Genomic DNA, 21,178 nt, shown 5'->3' on the forward strand with positions numbered 1-21,178 from the left:
TTATTTATTTTTTGGTGGGGAGGGTCACAGTATGCCTTTTTCTCAAATACCTGTGCATGTGGGTGGTGGCATTACTGTTTGTAGTGTCTAGTACTGTGGATGCTGTGCTGAGTCCATCCAAGCTACTAAAATAAGGCATGTAATGTATGTTCCTGCTTTCCATACAAGTAAAGGAAGCAAAGAAAAGAGCAATGGAAAATACAGACATTAGTTCTGACATGACTTCTGTGATAAAATAGGTCCATCGGTCTTTATTTCCACTTTAGTAGTGAATCTTTGGAAGGGTAAGGAGTATGGTCGATCTGGGCAGTGTGCTTTCCCACTGAGAACCAGTGTAGTTGTCTTTAACCCCCCCCCCCCCCACGTGTAAAAATGCAGTACTGAGTCCCTGTGATATGTTGTAGGTCCATTTCCATTAAATACAAATATGTGTTTGTATGGGCATCTGAATATAAACATGTAGATTTATAGATATACATATGTAGAAACAGGTGTGTGTGTGTGTGTGTGTGTGTGTGTGTGTGTGTGTGTGTGTGTGTGTGTGTGTGTGTGTGTGTGTGCGCTTGCACAAAAGTATATCTATATATGCATATGCATATGGATCTCCTGATTGATGTTCCTGTTTGTTGACTTTCCATTAATTGAAGACAAGTTTGTCAACAATCGGGTACATTGAACTGCTGTAGAGCTAGTTAATGCAATCACATGGCCATTTGGGATTTGGAGTTCTGTTCCTTCCCCACTGATATGCGATTTGCTGAGTTAAAATTGTGTAGGTTGTAGGAGATGCAGAGGGCCTTCTATCCTGTAAATAACATGTAATAATTTTAGTTTTTGAACTATATTTAGACAGTACAATGGGTGTGCACCTTACCAACTTGTGACTGTTGGAACTGCATGTGATCCAAGCTCCATCAGTCACTTGGCCTGTATTCATATCTCTATATATATATATATATATATATATATATATATATATATATATATATATATATGTATGTATATATATATATATATATATGTATGTATGTGTGTGTGTGTCTGTGTGTGAATGCATGCTGTCTGTCTCCCCCTGTATAGATAGATATAGATGTAGATGTTTACACACATGTACGTGTTTATACACACACACATGTGTGTGTGTGTGTGCGCGAGTGCGCAAAGGAACAGCACAAGTGCACGAAGTAGAAAAGTAAACTGGTGTATGTGTACACAAGGAAATAGCCACACTGAAAAAGCACACCACCACAAAAATGTTTAGTAGACCAGTTTCTCTGCAGTTTGCAGCTTCAGTAGTATCTAAATAAAAATTGACAATGAATCTATTTAAAAATTAGGAGAAATCATATGACCTCTAAAGCCCTTTATTTTAAAGGAATATCTACAAAAGTAACCAATTATAGTCACAAAATAAATGAATCAGTTTGAATATAGAGAAATAAATCCTACAGATTAGGCATTAAGAAAATATCCAATACTGTTGTTCAAAATAACCCTTTAGTACCTGAGCAGGCGTTTGTAGTAGGTTTTGAAGAAGGAATGGAGGCATGAAACTTCTGGAGAAAATATTGCAGAATGTATCAACACTGCCTTAAATGTTGAAATGATGACAAATTTAATGGTGTTAATCTAGTCATGGTAAAGATTTCTTCAAAAGAGCTTTCTGCTGATGAAACTGATTTTTTTTCAGTAAGAGTCAACAAGATGTTCTTTTTTCTTCTATTTCTGAATTTCAGATTAAGGATTTTAAGCAATTCTGGTAGTTACTCAACTTAAAATTAAGATAAGATACCCAGTTATTAAGGCTTTTCTAGAAATTTCCCACAGACATGTAAAGCTGAGAGCTTGAGGTTTACCACCACCTTTGGTGTAAATACTAGGGCTTTTTGTGATATTATCCAGAAACATTGGTACCTATTAAAATTTAATAACATTCTTAACCAGCTCCTACCACATAGGTGTATGTCCTTCTAGTTTACAGTTTCATAACATGAGAGATACTTTAAGGGAGACCCGACGTCCGGTCAGTATACCAAAACCTTTTACTACTTACAAGTACATGAGACGTTGCATGTATGCTCTCTGCATACCTAGGGCATAAATACTACATCTAGATGTACTACGCTCAGAGCTTTTCTGTCACCAGTCCAGACGCCATCTTCGATTGTCAGTCTGCTCACCCAAGTTGTTTGCTACAGTATCAAGCCACTTCAGATAAATGCCCCATTGTTTTTTTTTTCTCCTCCTTATTTGCTGCTGTGTCTGAGTTTTTTTCATGTCATTCAGGAAAGACAAATGCCAGTATGGGAGACAAATTCCACATAAAGATAGTCACAACCAGTGCTTATTTTGTTTAGGGCCTACCCACAACCAAAAGACTAGTTCCATTTGGCAGGCCTTTGTGCCTAAGACTTTGCTGAGCCCGCTGTCCTCACTAGCTATTTATCTAGAAAAAATGTCTTGAATGCTTAGTGAAAAAAGCTATAGAGGGTACATCTGGGTCTTCTGCCGAGTTAATTGTGAAGAGAATGGCCAAATAGCCTAGGTCTGGCTCTTCAGCTGCACTTCCTGTGTCTGATGTCTCTCTCGAAGCTGAAGAAGGCCCAGAGATTCATTCGGTCCTTAGTTTGGATTCTTCGGCTGAAACCATTTCGGAGGACACCATGGGTCCAATGACAGGCATGTCCACAGAGGCACTGTAGACATCCGCTTCCGATGTTCAGGGGAAACTGAGACTCATGATTTTAGAAGGCCGTAGGGGGATCCCTCAAATATTAGTTAGGGAGGAAGTCCTGAATACAGTTGTGGAGTGTAGGCCAATGTCAGGCTCTTCCACTTTTCATAAGGCAGATGTGGACATTAAGCAAAAGACTAAGTATTCCACTCCCGCCAGAGATCCACAAAGTGAATGGTAGAGTTTTATACAAGGTTTATTTAATGTTACTGCCCTTATGGCCCTTAAGCCTCCTCCTGGTGTCTTTGTCCCCACTGTGCCTTGGACATCTTCACCACAAAACAGAATAAGGGAACAGGATTATTCTGAGGAAGAATTTCCTTCAGATGATGAATCCTTAGTCTGCTCTACCCAGATTTCTTCTCCTCTGGAGTATGCTTCTCCAGAAGAGGAGTGTAATGGTACTGATTCTCTCATAGAAGAGAGATTACTTTTCAGGAAACTTATTTCCTAAATGAGGGAGTTTTTCAAATGGGATAGTTCCCAGGTTAGTGATGTGCAGTAGAGATATTATGACCTATTGCAAATGGAGTCCCCTTCTTCTGCTGTTCCTCTGGTTTTACCTGCTTTATGGATGATTTATTTTCAACATCCCAAACTCCAGATTCTCTCTTTTCAGCATCCCAAACTCCAGATTCTCAGCTGTCGGCCTCTAAGAAGCCAGGCCACATTTACAAAGTGCCAGCGGATAGAAAACTTCTTTTTAGATGTCCATCTGCTGATCCTGCTGTGGTCTCTGTAGCTTTGGATAAACCTTCCAGATTACTGCCATCTACATCACTTCTCCCTTCTGATAAAGAAAACAGAACTATGAAAAGGCTGGGGAAGAAGGTTTATACTTCTGCTATCCTAGCTTTCTGTGCTAGTAATTATCAGATTCACATGACCAGATATGCTTTGGCTCTTCTTTCACAGGCAAGATGTTCAACTAAGCGTAGTTATGCATCAGAAGCATCTTCTATGGCATTTGCATCAGGCTCTGTTTTGCGAAGGTATTCTTGGTTAAGATTTCAACCATTGCCAGATAACATTAAAGCTAAGTTACTGGATGCTTCTCTGGATAATAAAGCTTTGTTTGGTTCCGCTGATTTGTTTGTCTTTGTAGGAGAAGGGTAAGTTGATTGTAACACCATTTATGATTTTACTTTATATTCTGCTACTGCGGGTCAAAATTCCAAATTTTTAAAGGATCATGGAGTTCACAGTAAAAACATTATTTGACACATTGGAGAACATTTTTTTATTTATATGTATTGATGGTGTTTACGACCAAATGTATGATAACAGGGCATATTAATTCTAGTTTGAATAATAAGAAGCAATTGTGGATAGCATCTCTAGTAGCTTTGCTTTCACTGAATTTAAATGCACATTTATGAATTGGGAATTTAGTTATGTATTTTTAACTGTTTGATTCAATTTTTCTGAAGGATGGGTTAAGCGCCACAATGCATATGTGTCCTTATCATTCTGCACTTATTAGCCCATATAAAAAAAACTTTGTAAACTTTTTATTAAATCATAGACAAATTTATTGCATTTCTAAGTGCATTCTATATATTTTGTGATTATAATTTGTTACTTTTACAGATGTTCCTTTATGTTGAAGGGATTCAGTGGTCATATGATTACTACTAATTTTTATATGGATTCATTCTCAGTTTTTGTTTTGATACTGATAAAGCTGCAGGTTGCAGCGAAACCAGTCTACTAAATTATTTTTACCATCACTTGTGGTGCTTTGCTTTTTTGGTGTGGAAATTTATATATGCATGCATAAGCACATGAACACACACACACACACACACACACACACACACACACACACACACACACACACACACACACACACACACACACACATATGTAATATATAAACTGTACATGTCCCAACTAGACCCGCGGTGGTGGTGCTGCGGTAGCGTTGTCGCCTCACAATAAGATGCTGTCTGGTTCGATTCTCAGCTAGAGCGTCTTCTGCATGGAGACATGCGTGAATGGGCATACCTTCGTTGAAGGTTGTGCGTCAGGGCTGGTAACTCGGCACGTAAAAATCAACTACCAAACATTAGCAGACTGGAGTTCCGCTGTGGCGACCCCTAACTGGGAAAAGCCGAAAGACTCAACAACATGTCCCAACTAGCTTTTTACTCTTTTTTATAACTTAATCTGTACAGTCGATTCACTTTCTCCATGAAGCAGTGTTTCCTCAAATCCATCTTCTTTCATCCTGTTTGCTTTCCAGCCCCACCTCTTCTGTCTGCCCTCAGACAGTGTGATGCATCCAAACTGCAGTCTTTTGACTCTCGTCTGATATGCTGAAGCTCAGTTTTGGAGTCCATCCTCATTTTCAGTGACTTAACACTACATTGTTTAGCAACCTATTATCATTTGCACTGTATATCCTATGAACACATCAGCTACCACTGCTTCTGTCACTTGGGGAAGGTGGAGCTGCTGGTGACCAAAGGGGTGAATCATGACCTTTTGTATTTGCACTGTGCAACACTACAAAATGGAAAAGTTTGTGTGAAGAGAGTCATAAATTCATAGGTAAGTGTGTAATGTGAATATAACAGCCATGGTGTGATTGCTAGGACTAAGCATAAATTTCCACTCTCCATCTAGGGTAACTGTACCCATTCTCAGCTTTCAGTCCAGGAGAAATGAACTGGGTCATGGGCTGCTGCCCCTTGGGGAACAAATGAGTAAGTATTGTCTGAGCTGCAGACTGGATAGTCATAGTAGTAGTTGGACCCGAACAAAAGCAAGTAATTAGGGCTACAGAGCTGTGCAGAAAGAGTAGTGGAAGTCCTAAAACTTGCATGCTGCTTTATGATAACATTTGTGTTATGCAGCCATAAAATCATGTTCAGGTTTGTGAACAAAAGGCCTGTCCTGGCCTAGCAGTTTATTTTAGCTTGTTTCTGTAACATACTGACATTTTAGTATCCTCTTGAAGTTACGAGAAAAAACATTCATACTTTGTTCACTGATGCTTTCACAGAGTGATGTAGTTTCAATAAAAATAGGTGGGGGAGCATTTACCAGTAGTATAGTATGAACTTTACAATAGTCTTGTATGTTGACATGTTGCATGTACTAACAGAACTGAAACATTCTTTTGCATTCCTATATTTTGATGAGTACCTGCACACAAATGAGGCTTCAATGCTTGTTTTATTTTTATAGTTTGTGAGCTTTGAAGGGTTGACCAAGTTTGTGCATATTGCTACTTCCTTCAACACCAGAGATCCTGCAGTTCATTTTGTATGTGGAGGTCTGGCTGCTTGTAGTGCAACTCTGGCCATTCAACCTTTGGATACACTACGTACTCGCTTTGCTGCACAGGGTGAACCAAAGGTAAAGTCCCTCTTTGTAGATCCTGCAGATTTCTTCCTGTTTTACAGTTGTTAAACGTTTTACAGTGCTTTTTAACTTTGTATGTTTTCGGCGTTAACAGTAAATCATGTCTCTCATTAAAATCATTAGAAAATGATTGCAATGTATAAGAATCCTTTTACCATATACATTAGTGTTTTGTTGTTATTCATGTGTGCATAGTGGCATCTTGTGGGTTAAGTGCCACGGTGCATTTGTGTCCTTATCATTCTGTACTTATTAGCCCATATAAAAAGCTTTGTAAATGTTTTATTAAATAAAATGTTATCACCTGAGGTGTGCATTTTTGTTGTTTTAGCACAACAGGATAAATTGCTATAGTGTAGAAAAGAATTGCTAGCAGTTTTTTTCTCCAAATGTTTTGGGTTTCTAATACTGTGACTGAGTCATGATATGATTAGAGTTCAAGAAATTCGTATTGCTTCAGTATTTGATGTTTGTGAACAGTGCTGTTCTAAACAACTGCAATGTACCCAGAATTGGCTCCTTTCATAGTTCGCATTGGGCTACATGTATTGGTAGAATATTTCAGTACATCTGAAAATTCTTTATTAGACCTGATGCTCCTACCACTAGTGTTGGAACTGCGTGGGTGTCTCAATCCCACTTTAATCTCATTTCTGATTGCAAACTTTGGTATCTTATGACTTGTCACTCAGTACGTAGAGCAGTATAATAGAGGGGTGGAGCTATTTCAATGATTAATAATATTTTGTCCTTTTTGTGATGGCATCACAGCAGTTAATCTAATATTATCAGTATAGCTTGCAATATCATTATTGAGGCCCTGTATTTTGTTTCAGTGGTGGGTTTGACAGTGCTGGTCTGTGTAAAGCAAGCAGAGTGAATAGACTGCTGTATGGGAGAATGGACTACAGATGAAAAGTGAAGTACTAAAATATGAATATTAAGTGTGCATTCATTTTCACAGATGTGTTAGTAACCTTTTCAGTGTAGCTTTCATATCACCCTGCTTTATGGTAACAGATTAAAAAAAAAGTGAAGATAATGTGTGAAAAAATGTGAATGCTGTTTTCATTTCTTGCCTAAAAATGACATGGCTCAAGTGACATCAAATATCTTTTGGGCAAATTAAAAAGATATTTGAGGCAAGTAACAGGTAATGCAGTCACAGTCTGATGTGAAACAATTACCTTTAATGTAATGATGAAGTGTGAATTCTGATCCTGTTAACTTCTACTTTTGATGACTTAGGATCTGCTTGTCAAATCACTTCTATGTTGTCTGTTCTGTTTGTGTTGAAAGTTGAGAAATCCATCTTGAGAGGAATCCAAGACAGCAAATAACTTCAGATCTACTTCAGCACTGAAGCGCCTCTTTCCCATAATAGCAGAGGAGCTTCAGATATCATTTGTTGCTCTGCTTGCCAGAGAAAATCTCCAGCACTTCTCTTATCAAAAATTTTAAGATAAGTGCCGTGTTTTCTTCATACATTACCAGGACAGTATCCTGTCTCCCTTCTTTAGGCATTACAACTTAGTATGTAGAAGTTTAGCTTGTTTTACAGACATTGTTTGTGGGGGTATTTCATGGAGGACATGGAAAAAGGCTTCAGGTTTTAAAAAATGCCTCAAATGTGGGCACAAAATCCTGCTCAAGGATCTGTACACTCAATGTATTTATTGCACTGGCCCTGATCACTTAAATGCTGAATGCGATATTTGTCCTTTTTTCAGCCAAAGGGATTTACTTGACAGCAAAAAACAAGTTGATACTCTGAGATCTTTTCACAGCTTCTACTAGAGTATAAACTGGATTTTCTGCAGATTCTCACACCCTTCTCAGCTGTCCAAAAGTGCTGAAGAGACAGGCTGCTGAAACTTTAGACAGAGGCAAAGGCAAATAGTTCTAAAGAAATATCTAAAGATAAAGAAAATGGCTATATAGATAAAGAGAAAAGTGAGAGATGTTCGGCTTGTCCTCCATTAGGCTCCTTGATCCCAAAAGTTGCCATAGTATGATTTGGTTAGCTTCTTCCCACACATCCTTAGATGCGGTAGTAGAATCCTTTTTAATCCTGCACCTAAATGGCTCACCTTATGCCGCATAAATATGGGTATTGCTGAACCAGCTCATGGGTGGGTACATAGTTTGCCATTGTAGCATTGTTTTATTTTCATTTATTTTATATCCTGAAAAGACTTGAAACTATCTTAAAATGTTTCACAGCACCAAAGTGTCCTTTTATGGATTTATCAAGTACAAAATAATTGTAAATAAAGAACTTTTCTTGATAACCATGCCAGTTATATCCCTGAATTTGTGTATCCCTTGTTTTGTTTACCAGTGACACTGTATAAAGCAAATAACATAGGGGAAAGGGGACACCCTTGTATGGTTCCTCTGTTCAAGCATAGCTTGTCGGAGAGAAATGCTTTCACCTTAAATTTTGCCTTTTACCCTTCATATCTCTTCCTTATTAATGCTATTATTATGTTGGGGAACAGATATGCTACAGATATGCTATCATTGCCCTAATCATAAAATTCTGGCTGACACTTGAATGCTTTCTCTGCATCGTGACCAACTACAGCAGTATTTTTTTAAATTTGCTTCCTTCTGGATCACCATTGTTCTATTAATTTTGTTAAATGTTTGCTCCCCCTCCATAAAACTACATTGATCCATATCTATCAATTTTGGCAGCACCTTCGCCATTCTCTTAGCTAGTACAGACATAAGCACTTTATAATCATGGTCTAAACTTTGAAATGGGTCTGTATGAAGCTGGATTTGAAGAGTTTTCACTGATAGCAAACTTAGTTTCCTTGACTGCCTCCACCCTTTTCCTCAGCTTTGGGAATCAACCCAAATGTGATGACTGCAACAGTGAAACATGAAGAACATAGTACAGTTGTGTACACTTACCATAAATGTAGATGTTCGAGTGTATTCACTGCTGCAGTCCTGGTTTCCCTCCCTCCATCCCCCTTTTCTTTCTTCTATTTCCTTACAAGGGACATATTGGTATTTACTTTCTACTGGTGGGGTTCTTCCACCAGAACCTGGCTCACATTTGGGGACCCCTGACAGGTTAGGGCAAGGAAAACTGATGTAATGGCGTCGGCTGCCTTGCTTTATACTACTGACGACCTGACATTAGTCCTGAAGCAACAGCAACCGACACAGAAATACTAAGCCTCTGGTATTTGGGCTGGCCGAGGGCCACCCTGGCAGGGATAACCCAAATGTGATATCTGCAACAGTGAATACACTTGAACATCTACATTTATGGTAAGTGTACACAACTGTACTTTTCTGATAGTTTTGGGGTAATTGCCCCCTGCACATTGATGGTCACTGTACCAAGACTGTACATGAGGATTCTGCAACAGTGTCTGAGAAACAGATGGTGTCATTACACTCAGTCTTTGAAATATCCTATCCCCTCTTAACTTCTATATTGAAAGAGCTCTCATAGTGGGTAAATAAGGTACAGCTCAAGTTGGGGGCTCAGACTTCACCACAGATTAATCAAACACAGCCTGGGGGAGAGTATATTCGAGACCTAGTCCAATATCATTAATCAAGCATGTCCAAAAGTACAGCATTACTTACTTTTTGTGTCAGCTGACGCCATCTTCAGATCGTTCTAGCTACATAGTTTGCAGTTGTGTATATTACTCGTATTCTTAGTCTCTTAGCTGGCTTGCTTCCAAGAGTGAGATAACTGTCCCATAGGGGATTTTCCTTGTCGATTTTCGTATAGTGATTACATTATCCAATGGCTTGTAGTGAATCCGGTTACAAGGCTGTCAATTTCTCTTATTGTTTAGAGAGCTTAGTATTTTTTTGACTGAGACTGAGCTTCCTTCCTTTCCCATCCCACCCCATCCAGATAGCTGGGGATATTAGCTAAGCAGACCAAGTATGCCCACAAAAGATAGATTAAACATGCTTATCATGCCTGTCCTTAAAATTATTGTTTAGGCCTTGACTGCAGCATTGACTTGTGCAACGTCTGCAAAGAATTTAGGACTGAAATGATAATCAAAGCTTAGTGAGACAATGTGCTTATACATTTAAACTGTAAAAAGCCAGTGTTTTTCATCTGCCATTCTTCAAGACATCTCATAGAGATTGGGCATGCACCCTTGAAAGTCTTGCTGTAGGCCTGAGGAGTCAGAGAATGCTCCAGGGCCTTCTCTGTCCAAGGACACCAGTAATGAGGTGGTACTCATTCATTCCCTCAGCTCAGCGTCTGAAGGTTCACTTACCATGAAGCTCCTCTAGAGGCTATTATGTCATATGACCTGAGCACATCTGTCTGGAATGAACATAGAGCAGACAACTTCAGTGGTGACTACTCTATGGTGTCCATAGAGAGACATCCTATTAAGAAGGGGGAAGAGGGCTTACTTCTGTTAATTCTGGACAATAAATGTGTAACTAATTGCTCTAAACTGCAACTTTCTCTCAAATACCTTAGGTTGCAGCTTAGAAGGTCTTCACTGGATGGCCTCCTGGCTTTGCTAAAAGCAGCACATTACTGGCTCTCATTGCCCCGGGGATTCTTAATCCTTTTGAAAGGCTGGCAGTTGGGACATGTCAGCAGTCAGTGTCTGGCAAACACCCTCCTAAGTATAGCAATGACCATCCCACCTTTGCTTGTCAAATACTCTGAAGAACCAGACATCAGCTGCAGAAAGAGGATAACTGAGATATGTAGGTCACAGATATCCACCCCAGGTTACAATACCTGTAGTGAGGACACCTTAGCCACAGACTCACTACTGGACAACCTCACTTCTGGAGATACCTTAGCCTTTAGAAGGAACCATTTTCAGTGGCATACTGCTTAGCTTTTTGATGTCCGAAACAGTGAATTGGAATTGTTAGACTATGACCCCTCCCCATCCCAAACCAGTGACAGTTCCTCCTGTACAAGAAGCAAACCTGGACATATTTGAAGCCAGTTCTCCAGACCCAGATTTCCCCATCCTAAAAGGCCAGACAGATTTTACATGGCTCAGGGACACCAGTTATGCAGTGATATGAATTCAGTGGTAGACCCAGATGCCCTATTTCTAGAAGCAACGAAAGGGGCTAAAATACCTCCTGGGAGAAATGCTTTCTTAATTATAAAGAAAATAGACAAATGTATACCTCAGCTACTTTATCTTTTATAGTCTTAAACTGTTGGGCCCCCATTTTGAAGCTTCAGGAGCGTATTTGTTAGCAAATGATGGATCTTGATTTGACTCAGGAGCAACTCTAGATGTTTATTAGGACAACTCGTACAGACTATCATTCAGTGAGGTGGGCACAGCATCATTTGTGCTTATGGTGCTGCAAATAGTCTGCAGGACATTTGCCACTGGCACGGTATTGAGGAGGTATGCTTACTTTGTATACAGCCTTTAGTTGAATATAGTAAAGCCAAACCTGAGTGCCTCTCTTCTGGATAAAGAATTGCTTTTTTGGCCACAAGCATATGAGGTCATTAAGAGTCTAGAAGAGAAGGGTAAAGTAACGGACAGAGCTCACTATATGTTCCATCCTTCTAGTATAACAGAAACTTCCCATGTAACCAGGGACCTTTCTGTAGAAAGCCAGGGAAGGGTAAACCGTCAAAAGGGTGTGAACCCTTTACAGGAAAAAATGGCAAGTTGATTAAACTTGGCAGGTAGAACAACAAACTGTTGCCTCCTTTGAGGATGAGCTGTGAATATCCACATCTCTCCCTCTTTCCGTACCCCAGCCCCTACAACTTCCAAGCTTAGAAAGGAGACTTACCTGTTTGCCTGGATGAGTGGAGGAAGATAACATTAGACAGATGAATACAAGCAACATTGCAAAGTGGTATTATCTAGAGTCCAAGAAAAAACTTTGGGCAAAAGGAATGCCAAATATACCAGTAAAATAAGAGCACCTTGTACTTATTTAATCCCCATCCTGCAGCTCATATTACAATAGAGAACCCTAAGGGGCAAGATGGAGAAGACTTTTACACAAGGCTGTTTTTGGCTTCAAGCAGAAGACTGTCCTTGTGACTCGCTCTTGACATGTCCAAATTAAACAAAGTCTCTTTCAGTACAAAAATTCAGAATGCTGATACTTCAATCTATCCATTCCCTTGCAAAGTCCAAAGGCACTCCTACTCCTCATTGATCAGAAGGATGCATGCCTGCACATTCTCATTCACAAGTATTGGAGATTTGTAGCAGGGCATTGTTACTTCAGTCCATCTCATGGATCAGAAGGATGCATGCCTGCCCATCCTTATTCACAAGGATGAGAGATTTATAGTGTGGCTTTGTTACTTCAGTTCATCTCGAGCAGAAAGATGCATGCCTGCACATCCTTATTTATAAGGATAGGAGATTTGTTGCAGGGCATTGTTACTTCAGTTCATCTTATGGATCAGAAGGATGCATGCCTGCTCATCCTCATTCACAAGGATAGGAGATTTGTAGCAGCGTATTGTTACTTCAGTTCATCTCATGGATCAGGAAGATGCATGCCTGCCGATCCTCATTCACAAGGATAGGAGATTTGTAGCAGGGTATTGTTACTTCAGTTAATCTCTTTACCATGTGGTCACTGCTCCAAGAGTTTTCACAGAATGTCTAACACCAGTGATTGTGTGCTGCAGGTCAAAGGACATAAATATTTATCCATATCTAGATCATCTCTTCCAGGCATCTTGGAAGGAGGAGGCAGTAAGGGTCCTCACTTTTGCACAACTATGTCTGCTGACTCTTGGCCTTTACCTGCAGATGTTAAGATTGGAACTCTTACAGGAGACAGTGTTCTTTGGAGCTTTCCTAGACACTCAGGTGACAAGGGTGTTTCTACTTCAGGACAACATATTATCACTCACATAATTCTTCCAGCTAATGATTTCACTAAGGAACTGATATGGACAGCCACAGAGATCCTCAGGATCTTTAAGCACATGGCTCCCTTTGGCTGACATACATATAAGGAAAACCCAGTGGTACCACAGGAGTCTGGGGGTCCAGCTTGCATACTCACTGGGATACATTCTCCCATGCTTAAAAAAGAATTGCGTTGGTTGATCTCCTCTGTCAAAGAGTACAAACTAGTGCTATTCTGCCTCCTTGCCTTCAACCAGACCCTAACTATGGATGCCTCAGGGCAGGCTTAGAGATTCACTCCCAGGTCCTAAATGTGCAGGACCAATAGACCAGGTAAGAGACCAAACTCCATATAAACTTAAAGGAGAAGCTGGCAGTTCAGTATGTTCTACAAACATTCAAATCTAACATTGAATCCAGGAATCCTGAGAATTGTTAGACTACACCATACTGATGTAGATCTGATATATGGTAGATCAACAAACATAGAAATACACTCCTGTCAGCTGTTCAGGATGGCATTAAAACAGGGGGAATGGCCATAAGTCATGGCATAACTCTAAGGACAGGATACATAACACAGACACAATCTCCTTGAGGGTCAGCTGAGCAGGACCTCTTCAGACACTCATGAAGGGGCATTGCACAGAAAGGTCGTCCTGTCTCTGACACAAAAGTGGGGAATACTGGCAATGGATCTCTTTGCATCATGCAAGAACCTTTACAGTAAGAAGTGGATTTTTAGTATGACCACTACACCTCAAAGACAAACTGTGTGTGTATATGTATGGTTGTGAGTTTGTGAACCTGAAACTTTAGCTTTATGATAGGTTATGACCTGGATTTTTAAAGCTTCTCCTTGAACACACACATACATATAGACACACATACAGCCTGGCAGTTAGCCTACAGAACTAAAGCTCTGAACTGTTAATGAGCTGCTTCATGTGCCAAGGATGCAGGGTTTGATTCCTTCCCCTATTATTTACCCATTTGACACTTAACTGGAAAGTGCTTCCGGGTTGGCCCTGGAAAGTGGCAGTTTGTCCAGTGGGCTTACCAGGTAAACACATAGATAAAAAAGTTCCTGATGGCCTTACAGCTCAAGTAACTGCAAAATCTGTGTTAGTCCAATAAAAAATATCACATCATATCTGTGTTCCAGTGTCTTTGCTTCTTCAAAAAAAGCCATAAAGCTCTCTATGAAAGGGGTATCATGCTTTGGACCACCAAAGAGGTAAATTGTATCATCCTGGGGCCTGAATTTTATGCTAGAGAAACCAGAACTTTCAGCTCACATAAATTTGCTCTCCTTAAATATAATATTTTTGTTGTTGATCACTTTGGTCAAGAGGATCTTGAACTGCAGGCTGTCATGTGTAAGGAGCCCTTCCTGGTGTTCCAGTCAGATGTTACATTGTTCACTCCAGCTGTAACACAAAGGGTTGTGACGGTGGTGGCTTTGAACTAAATAAATCATCTTCCATTATTTTTTCCAAAAACACAAAAAAAGGGAGGGGGGGTTGGTATCCTTCATTCCCTGAATGTACACTGGCAATTAAGGTATAGAACAAAGGTGTACATAATGACTGACCAGCTATTTGTAGCCTTTGCATAAAACAAAAGTATGGGGTTGCCCATCTGAAATCCAGTGTTTTAAAGTGGATATCCTGTTGTATTGTTTTCTGCTGCAAATTCCATGGTAAACGCTTACTGAGCTAGGTGTACCATGGGCTCCAGAAGAGAATGTAGCTCCCAAGAAGGGATTGTCAATTAGTTATTTATGGGAATGGCCAACAAGCTACACTTTCTTCATGTATTATGTGCTAGACATTATACCTAGAACTAGAGCAAGGTTTGCTATAGCAGTCCTGTAGGGCATGTTGCCTTCCTCCTTCACAGAGATATCAACCACCCAAAGGAAGCAAAAGGAAACTTTTATAGTCTTCCCTGAAGTTATGATCACACCAGTGACTTACAGAAAAGACACAGTACAGTTGTTTCTTCAACCTACTTGTAGATGTTCAAGTGTAGCAATTACTGCAGTCTAATTTCACCCACCCACCTTCCACTATTTGCACCCGGGTCATATGGAACAGGGGTCAGAATGAAATTCCATCTCTTTCTCTCCTTTCCTTTCTTTTGTTTTGTTTGTCCTCACTTCTTTTCTCTGCACGCCGTATGACCCTCTGTCTATGACAGATTGCTGAGGTTAAAGAGGTGCACTAATAGCACAGGCTGTGTTTCTAGTCTTTCATCCTGTCACAGTTTGGCAACATAGCAATTCTCAGTTTAGGTGAGTCTTTGAGTGCAAAAAAGAAAGTGGTCATATGTCTATCCTTATAATGTGATGTGGAGACACAGGACTCCACCTGTGGCAGAGATCCTTGAAATCATGACTGCATCAGTGACAGCACTCAAACATTTACAATTATGCCTTCCATGTATGTATGGCTTTTTGCTAGGTGCTGTGGTTTCCTTCTTCATTCCAAAGCCATGCCATAAGTGACTGATTATTTTCCATACTGCCCATGAATGAATAGATGTATTTGCACAGCAATATACTGTTTTTCCATCTAAAATTTGAATTAGAAGCCATGTGGATTCTCCATAAGAGGCACTCCAGCGGATTACTGAAACGGAGAACTAATTGCTGTGAGGCAACAATCTCAACTTCTACTCTACCCTGTCACCCTGGGAAAAACACATGCTGACATGTATTATCACTCACAAAGATAGGCATTTTGAAGACCCTGAATTTGATTAGGCTGTGTTTTCCCAGTAACCATCAATAAATTAAGAAGGTAATTACAGAATGAACATATGTTTTTGCATTCAGCTACATTGCTTTTGCTGCCTTCTTTGTATGGCTTAATTTGCCATAGAGGAACATTTTCAGTATAGTTTCTGTTGTTTTATCCTGAGCTCTGAAGAAGAACAAAAAGTGAGAGAGTTATAGTTTATCGATGGACTACTCTCTAATGGCCATGACTCCCGGACTACAACCTCACACACTAGGGGACATCTGATTGTTCATGATCTGACCAAATATTGACATCTACCTGGAGTACAAGTTACAAGTCATATAGAAGTATGTAGTAGTGATCCTGCTATTAATACAAACAGTGGAGGATCCAGAGCTGTTGTTGGGTGGAACTCCAAAGGAATGGTCAGGGATTTTCTAATGTTATGAAATTCAGATGGTAGGATCCCTAAGTGGCAGATTTGATACAGTGATAGTAGTAGTGTAACTGCTGATGTTCTTGTGGTCCCTAAGTGGCAGGCTTGAGACAGTGATGGTAGTAGTGTAACTGCTGATGTTCTTGTGGTCCCCAAGTGGCAGGTTTGAGATAGTGACGGTAGTAGTGTAACTGCTGATGTTCTTGTGGTCCCCAAGTGGCAGGTTTGAGATAGTGACGGTAGTAGTGTAACTGCTGATGTTCTTGTGGTCCCTAAGTGGCAGGTTTGAGATAGTGACGGTAGTAGTGTAACTGCTGATGTTCTTGTTGAGGCTTGTGAAGATGGTCCCCAAAGATAGGTGGCTGAAGGAACTATGGAGAGTTTCTTACAGCTTTTCTGGAGTGGAAAGTTGTCAAAGCTAGCTAAAGTAAAGATGAGGACTTGAAGGAAAAAGAGGTTCATAATACCAGATTTTGCAGTAGGTATGCAATTAGTGAGCCCAAAAGAGAGGCTGCAGGGATAGATGTGGGTCTGATTTGGGTTAAATGACAATGGAACAGGAGGCTGTAAGGAGAGGGGGGGCTGACCCAAAGGGTGGAGCAGGCTAATGAAAGATGTCTGTGTAAAAAATTGTGTGGATGGCCTAAATTTGGGGATAGGAAGCTGAACATGCTTGGGGGAGCGTTAGGGAAGTGGAGGGAGTTGGGGGTGCTAGAAAGTGTCTGGAATTGTACAGTGAGGATAGAGAGAGTGAATTCAATCTATTTAGTGACTCTATAAAAGAGATGTGTTTGTTTGGTACATGAAGGCATCCAAAGATTGTTGGGGAAGAATATAGGGAAGGGTGTATATTGTGTGGGAGTAATTGCAAAAGGGGAGGTAATGAAAGAAGCTTGTATTCTGCAACCCAAATAGAATGTATATAAGATAAGGACTTGAGGGAGCTGAAGGGTGTCGGGTGCTTATTGTCAAGGAGGATCAAAGCAAAAAAGAAAGTCAGTCTTAACAAAATCTGCCATTTGTAATTTAATTGACCTTATTGTTCTTGTCATCTTGATGCACAAAGTTGTTCTGGGGATTATAAATAAAATGGCCTATAACAAAATGTTTCTGCATATTAAATACTGTAGGCTTTGTCAGGGTCTCAGAAAAGGTGTATTTTTTATTCCAGGTATATAGAAACCTTCGTCAAGCTGTGGTGACCATGTACAAGACTGAAGGCCCATGGTCATTTTATAGAGGTCTCACCCCAACTTTAGTAGCTGTGTTTCCCTATGCAGGACTTCAGTTTGCTTTCTACAATATCTTCCAAAAAGTGTATGTATATATGATTCCACCTGCAGAGACATCAACAGGTAAGAGCAATGTTGCTAAATTGCAGTATAGCAGATGAGATGCTTATTTGATCAGAGTTGTGGATCTTGTTTGGGGAGAGTCACTATAACAGTAAATCATTATGTTTAGATTTACCCACCTTCTGTCCTTTTTTAATCTAGCTGGATTTTTCTATAGATGTTTATCCTTTTTGAAGATTAATTCTGGGCTTGTGCCTTCAAAAGTACCTATGCACATATCTATTATGTCTGTTTATATCTAGGTCTATGTCTGTATAAATATGTGTCTTTCCTTATCACTGCTTCAGTATTCTTTATAAAAGGGATATCCTGCTGAGGATAATCATATGTCCTGCCAGCATACCAAGCCCTTAGGCCCTTCCAAGCGCTCTATATCAGATGTATTTCCTACATCTGAGACATAAGGTTCATAAGTGACATACTTATTTATTTTTTATTTATTTATTTAAATTTGTTGACCGGGACTGTCCGACTGGACGTGGGTCCATTTTTAGCGGAGGCCCGGGGAGAAAAGCTCCACAGTAAAATAAACAGACAGTAGTTACATTGGATTACATAGTGATTAACAATTTAACATAGAAATTACTTACAACATATTTACAGATGAAGAACATAGTACATCAGTAGACAACTAGAATCTTTATCTGTGAAGTACATAACAGGCATTAACAAATGTAACAATGAGAAGTTCCTGCTGTATAATAAGTACTAAGCTTATGAGCATCTGAGCTTGCTATCATCAAGGTAGTTAGTGGAGGTGAAAGAAAGTTAGTAGTTGGATGGGGTGGATGATATTAGAGTGGGAGTTGTAAGGGCATAGCCAGCATGTTTTTAGGTGCGCTTTTAATAAAGTTTTGAAGTTGGTGCATGATGGTATGGAGGTAATTGTGGGTGGGAGTGAGTTCCATAATTTGGCTATGACGCAAGAGAATAGTGCTTCACCAGCAGAGTTATTGGCTTTAGTGATCTGCAAGTGATTTTTGTTGCTGGATCTTAGTGGTCTGGTGGTGTGATAGGGTTGGAGTAGATTCTGGAGGGATGGGACATTTAGTGGATGGTTTACTAGTTTGTGGGTGAGTGAGAGTTGATACCACTGAAGGAGGTGAGGGAGTTCAAGCCAGCCCAGTTCAGCAAGTGAGAGACAGTGGTGACTACGGTAGGATGCCCCTGTGGCGAATTTTGCGATTTTGTTGTAGCAGGTCTCTAGCTTGTTTAGATCACATTGCCTTAGGTTGGTATATACTGGAGAGGCATAAAGTAAGGTGGAGATAAGGTGGGAATTTGCTATTGAAATCTTTGCTGCTTTGGTGAGAAATTGTTTATTTCTGTATAATGCTCCTAGTTTTTTGTGGACTTTTTATGGTCATGGATATGTGAATGTCAAATTTTAGTTTATTGTCTATTTCCACTCCTAGCAATTTGGTGTGTTCAGTTGGGTATATAGTGGTGTTGTCTTTTGCTGTGATGTTAAAGTGAGAGTTGTTTTGAGTATGTTTGGTGGGTTGGAAGATGAGTAGTTTAGTTTTGTTTGGGTTGAGTATTAATTGGGCATCGGATAACCATGTTTCAACAGAGGAAAAGGCTTCCTGTGTGACTTTTTGCAGTTTGGGTAGGGACTGGGCTGAGCAGATGATGGTAGAGTCATCTGCGTATTGGATGAGTGTGCCATGTTTGGTGGCAGAGGCTAGATTATTGGTGTAAACAGAGAAAAGTAGGGGTCTAAGGATGGATCCTTGGGGAACCCCTATGGAGACAGGTAGTTGGGGAGATATGTCATTCTGCCACACAACGGATTGTTGGCGGTCAGACAGGTAACTCTGAAACCAGTTGGTGACTGATTGTGAGAAGGATAGGTTATTGAGGACAGAGATAAGTTGTTTGTGTGGGACCATGTCAAATGCTTTAGATAGGTCTAGGAAAGTAGCAGAGGAGAGATAGCCATTGCTTTTATGCTGAAGGATAGTGTTTGTAAAGGAGAGCAAGGCAGTGGTGGTGCTATGGTTTGGTCGGAAACCATGCTGAGTACTGGAAAGGAGGTTGTTAGTAAGGAGGTAGTGTGAGACCTGAGAGTGTATGCATCTCTCTAGTATTTTGGAGAGTGGAGAGAGAATAGCTATGGGGCGGTAATTGGTTAGTTTTGCAGAGGGTCTGCCTTTGTGGAGGGGAATTATATGTGAGACTTTCCACAATGTGGGAACGTAACTTTCTGACAGAGATTGGTTAATCAAGATGGATACTGGGTAGGCCAGAGCATCAGCTGCGATTTGTAGGTATTCACTTGGGAGTTTGTCTGCTGCTAATTTGGTGGGTTTAAGTTTAGTTAAGAGTTTTTTTATGTTGGAGGTAGGTACAGGAGAAAAAGAGAAGACCGTGAGGAGATTACTAGTTGAAGGTGTGGGTTGGAGGGGAGGGGGGTTGTGTTGTTTAGCTAGTGATAGTATGGTTTGGGTGAAGTGTGTGTTGAATGAGGTAGCAATATTTTCTAAGGAGTGAGGGATGTTAGGAGGAGGGATACTGACTTTACCTGGGTGGAGGATGGAGTTTATGGAGGACCAGAATTGTTTGGGGCTGTGTTGTGAGGAGTCTAGGGCAGACTGGTAGTATTGGAATTTGTCCTGTTTTATTAGCTTTTTGACTCTATTGCGTAGTTCTAGGAATTTCTGTCTAGCTGCGGGGGTTTTGGTTTTGCGCCAGTGCTCCCAGGCTTTATCCCTGTTTTTCATTTCTGACTTAGTGGTTTTCTGTAGCCATGGGGAGGGTAGTGCTTTGGTTCTGGAAAATCTTATGGGGGCATGGTAATTAAGGATGTTCAGGAAGGTAGTATTAAAAGATTCAACTGTGTCATCTAGACTGAGGTACTTTAGAGCATGCCAGTTACATTCTTTGAGGGATGAGATGAATGCGAGTGGGTTAAAGTTTATTTTTTTTACGTATTTGACGATAGATGACAGGTTTAGCTTGGTACAGGTATTTTTTGAGTAGGAATGTTGGGGAGTGATCACTGAGGCTATCTGATAAGCAGCCTGTTATATATGACTGGGGGTTCTTACTGACTAGTACCCAAGCCAGGGTAGAGTGCTTGCTGGAGTTTTTATTTATCCTTGTTGGTGACTGGACTAGTTGGGTGAAGCCATGAAGGTCTACATGATGGGTTGGATTGTTGCCAGAACAGGATTGCCAGTCAATATTGAAATCACCTAAGATGATAGTTTCTTGGGGGAGATGGTGGGTAGACCAGCTGAGGAGGTTTTCTAGTGGAGGGATGTTTTGGCCAGGTGGGAAGTAGCATCCAATTATGTTGATGGTTTTGTTTCTGTTAATTTTGAGGTTGGTATATATTATTTCTTCATTGCCTATTTGTGGAGCTGATGATTTTAAGATCTGGATGTTTAGATGTTGTTTAAATATTATAGCTACACCACCTCCTTTTTTGTTTAGCCGGTCTACTCTTAGTATGCCGTAACCTGTAGGGAGTATTTGCTCACTGGTAATGTGAGGTTTTAGCCAGGTTTCTGTCAGGATGACTATATCTGGGGAGTATAAGTCTATGGTGGCATGGAGTTCATGGACTTTGTTGGATATACTTCTAATATTTAGGCTTAGTAGAAGGAAGTCACTTGGCTTTCTATTGGCTGTAATATGGGAGAAGTTGTGGTTTCTAGTCT

The 21,178-nt window shown here is 40.3% G+C and overlaps 1 protein-coding gene across 1 annotated transcript in view; it reads left to right on the forward strand.

Moving 5' to 3' along the window:
• Positions 1 to 21,178, forward strand: part of SLC25A19 (solute carrier family 25 member 19) — a 358,752-nt gene that overhangs the window by 159,705 nt on the left and 177,869 nt on the right. The window contains exons 4-5 of the mRNA XM_044084946.1: positions 5,927 to 6,097; positions 17,330 to 17,513. Of these exons, the coding sequence (XP_043940881.1) occupies positions 5,927 to 6,097; positions 17,330 to 17,513 (355 nt within the window). The remainder of the gene's footprint in view (positions 1 to 5,926; positions 6,098 to 17,329; positions 17,514 to 21,178) is intronic.

The sequence above is a fragment of the Protopterus annectens genome, chromosome 10.part0, assembly GCF_019279795.1.
Source record: "Protopterus annectens isolate FY-2018-M chromosome 10.part0, PAN1.0, whole genome shotgun sequence".
In the NCBI taxonomy this organism is placed as follows: Eukaryota; Metazoa; Chordata; order Ceratodontiformes; family Protopteridae; genus Protopterus; species Protopterus annectens.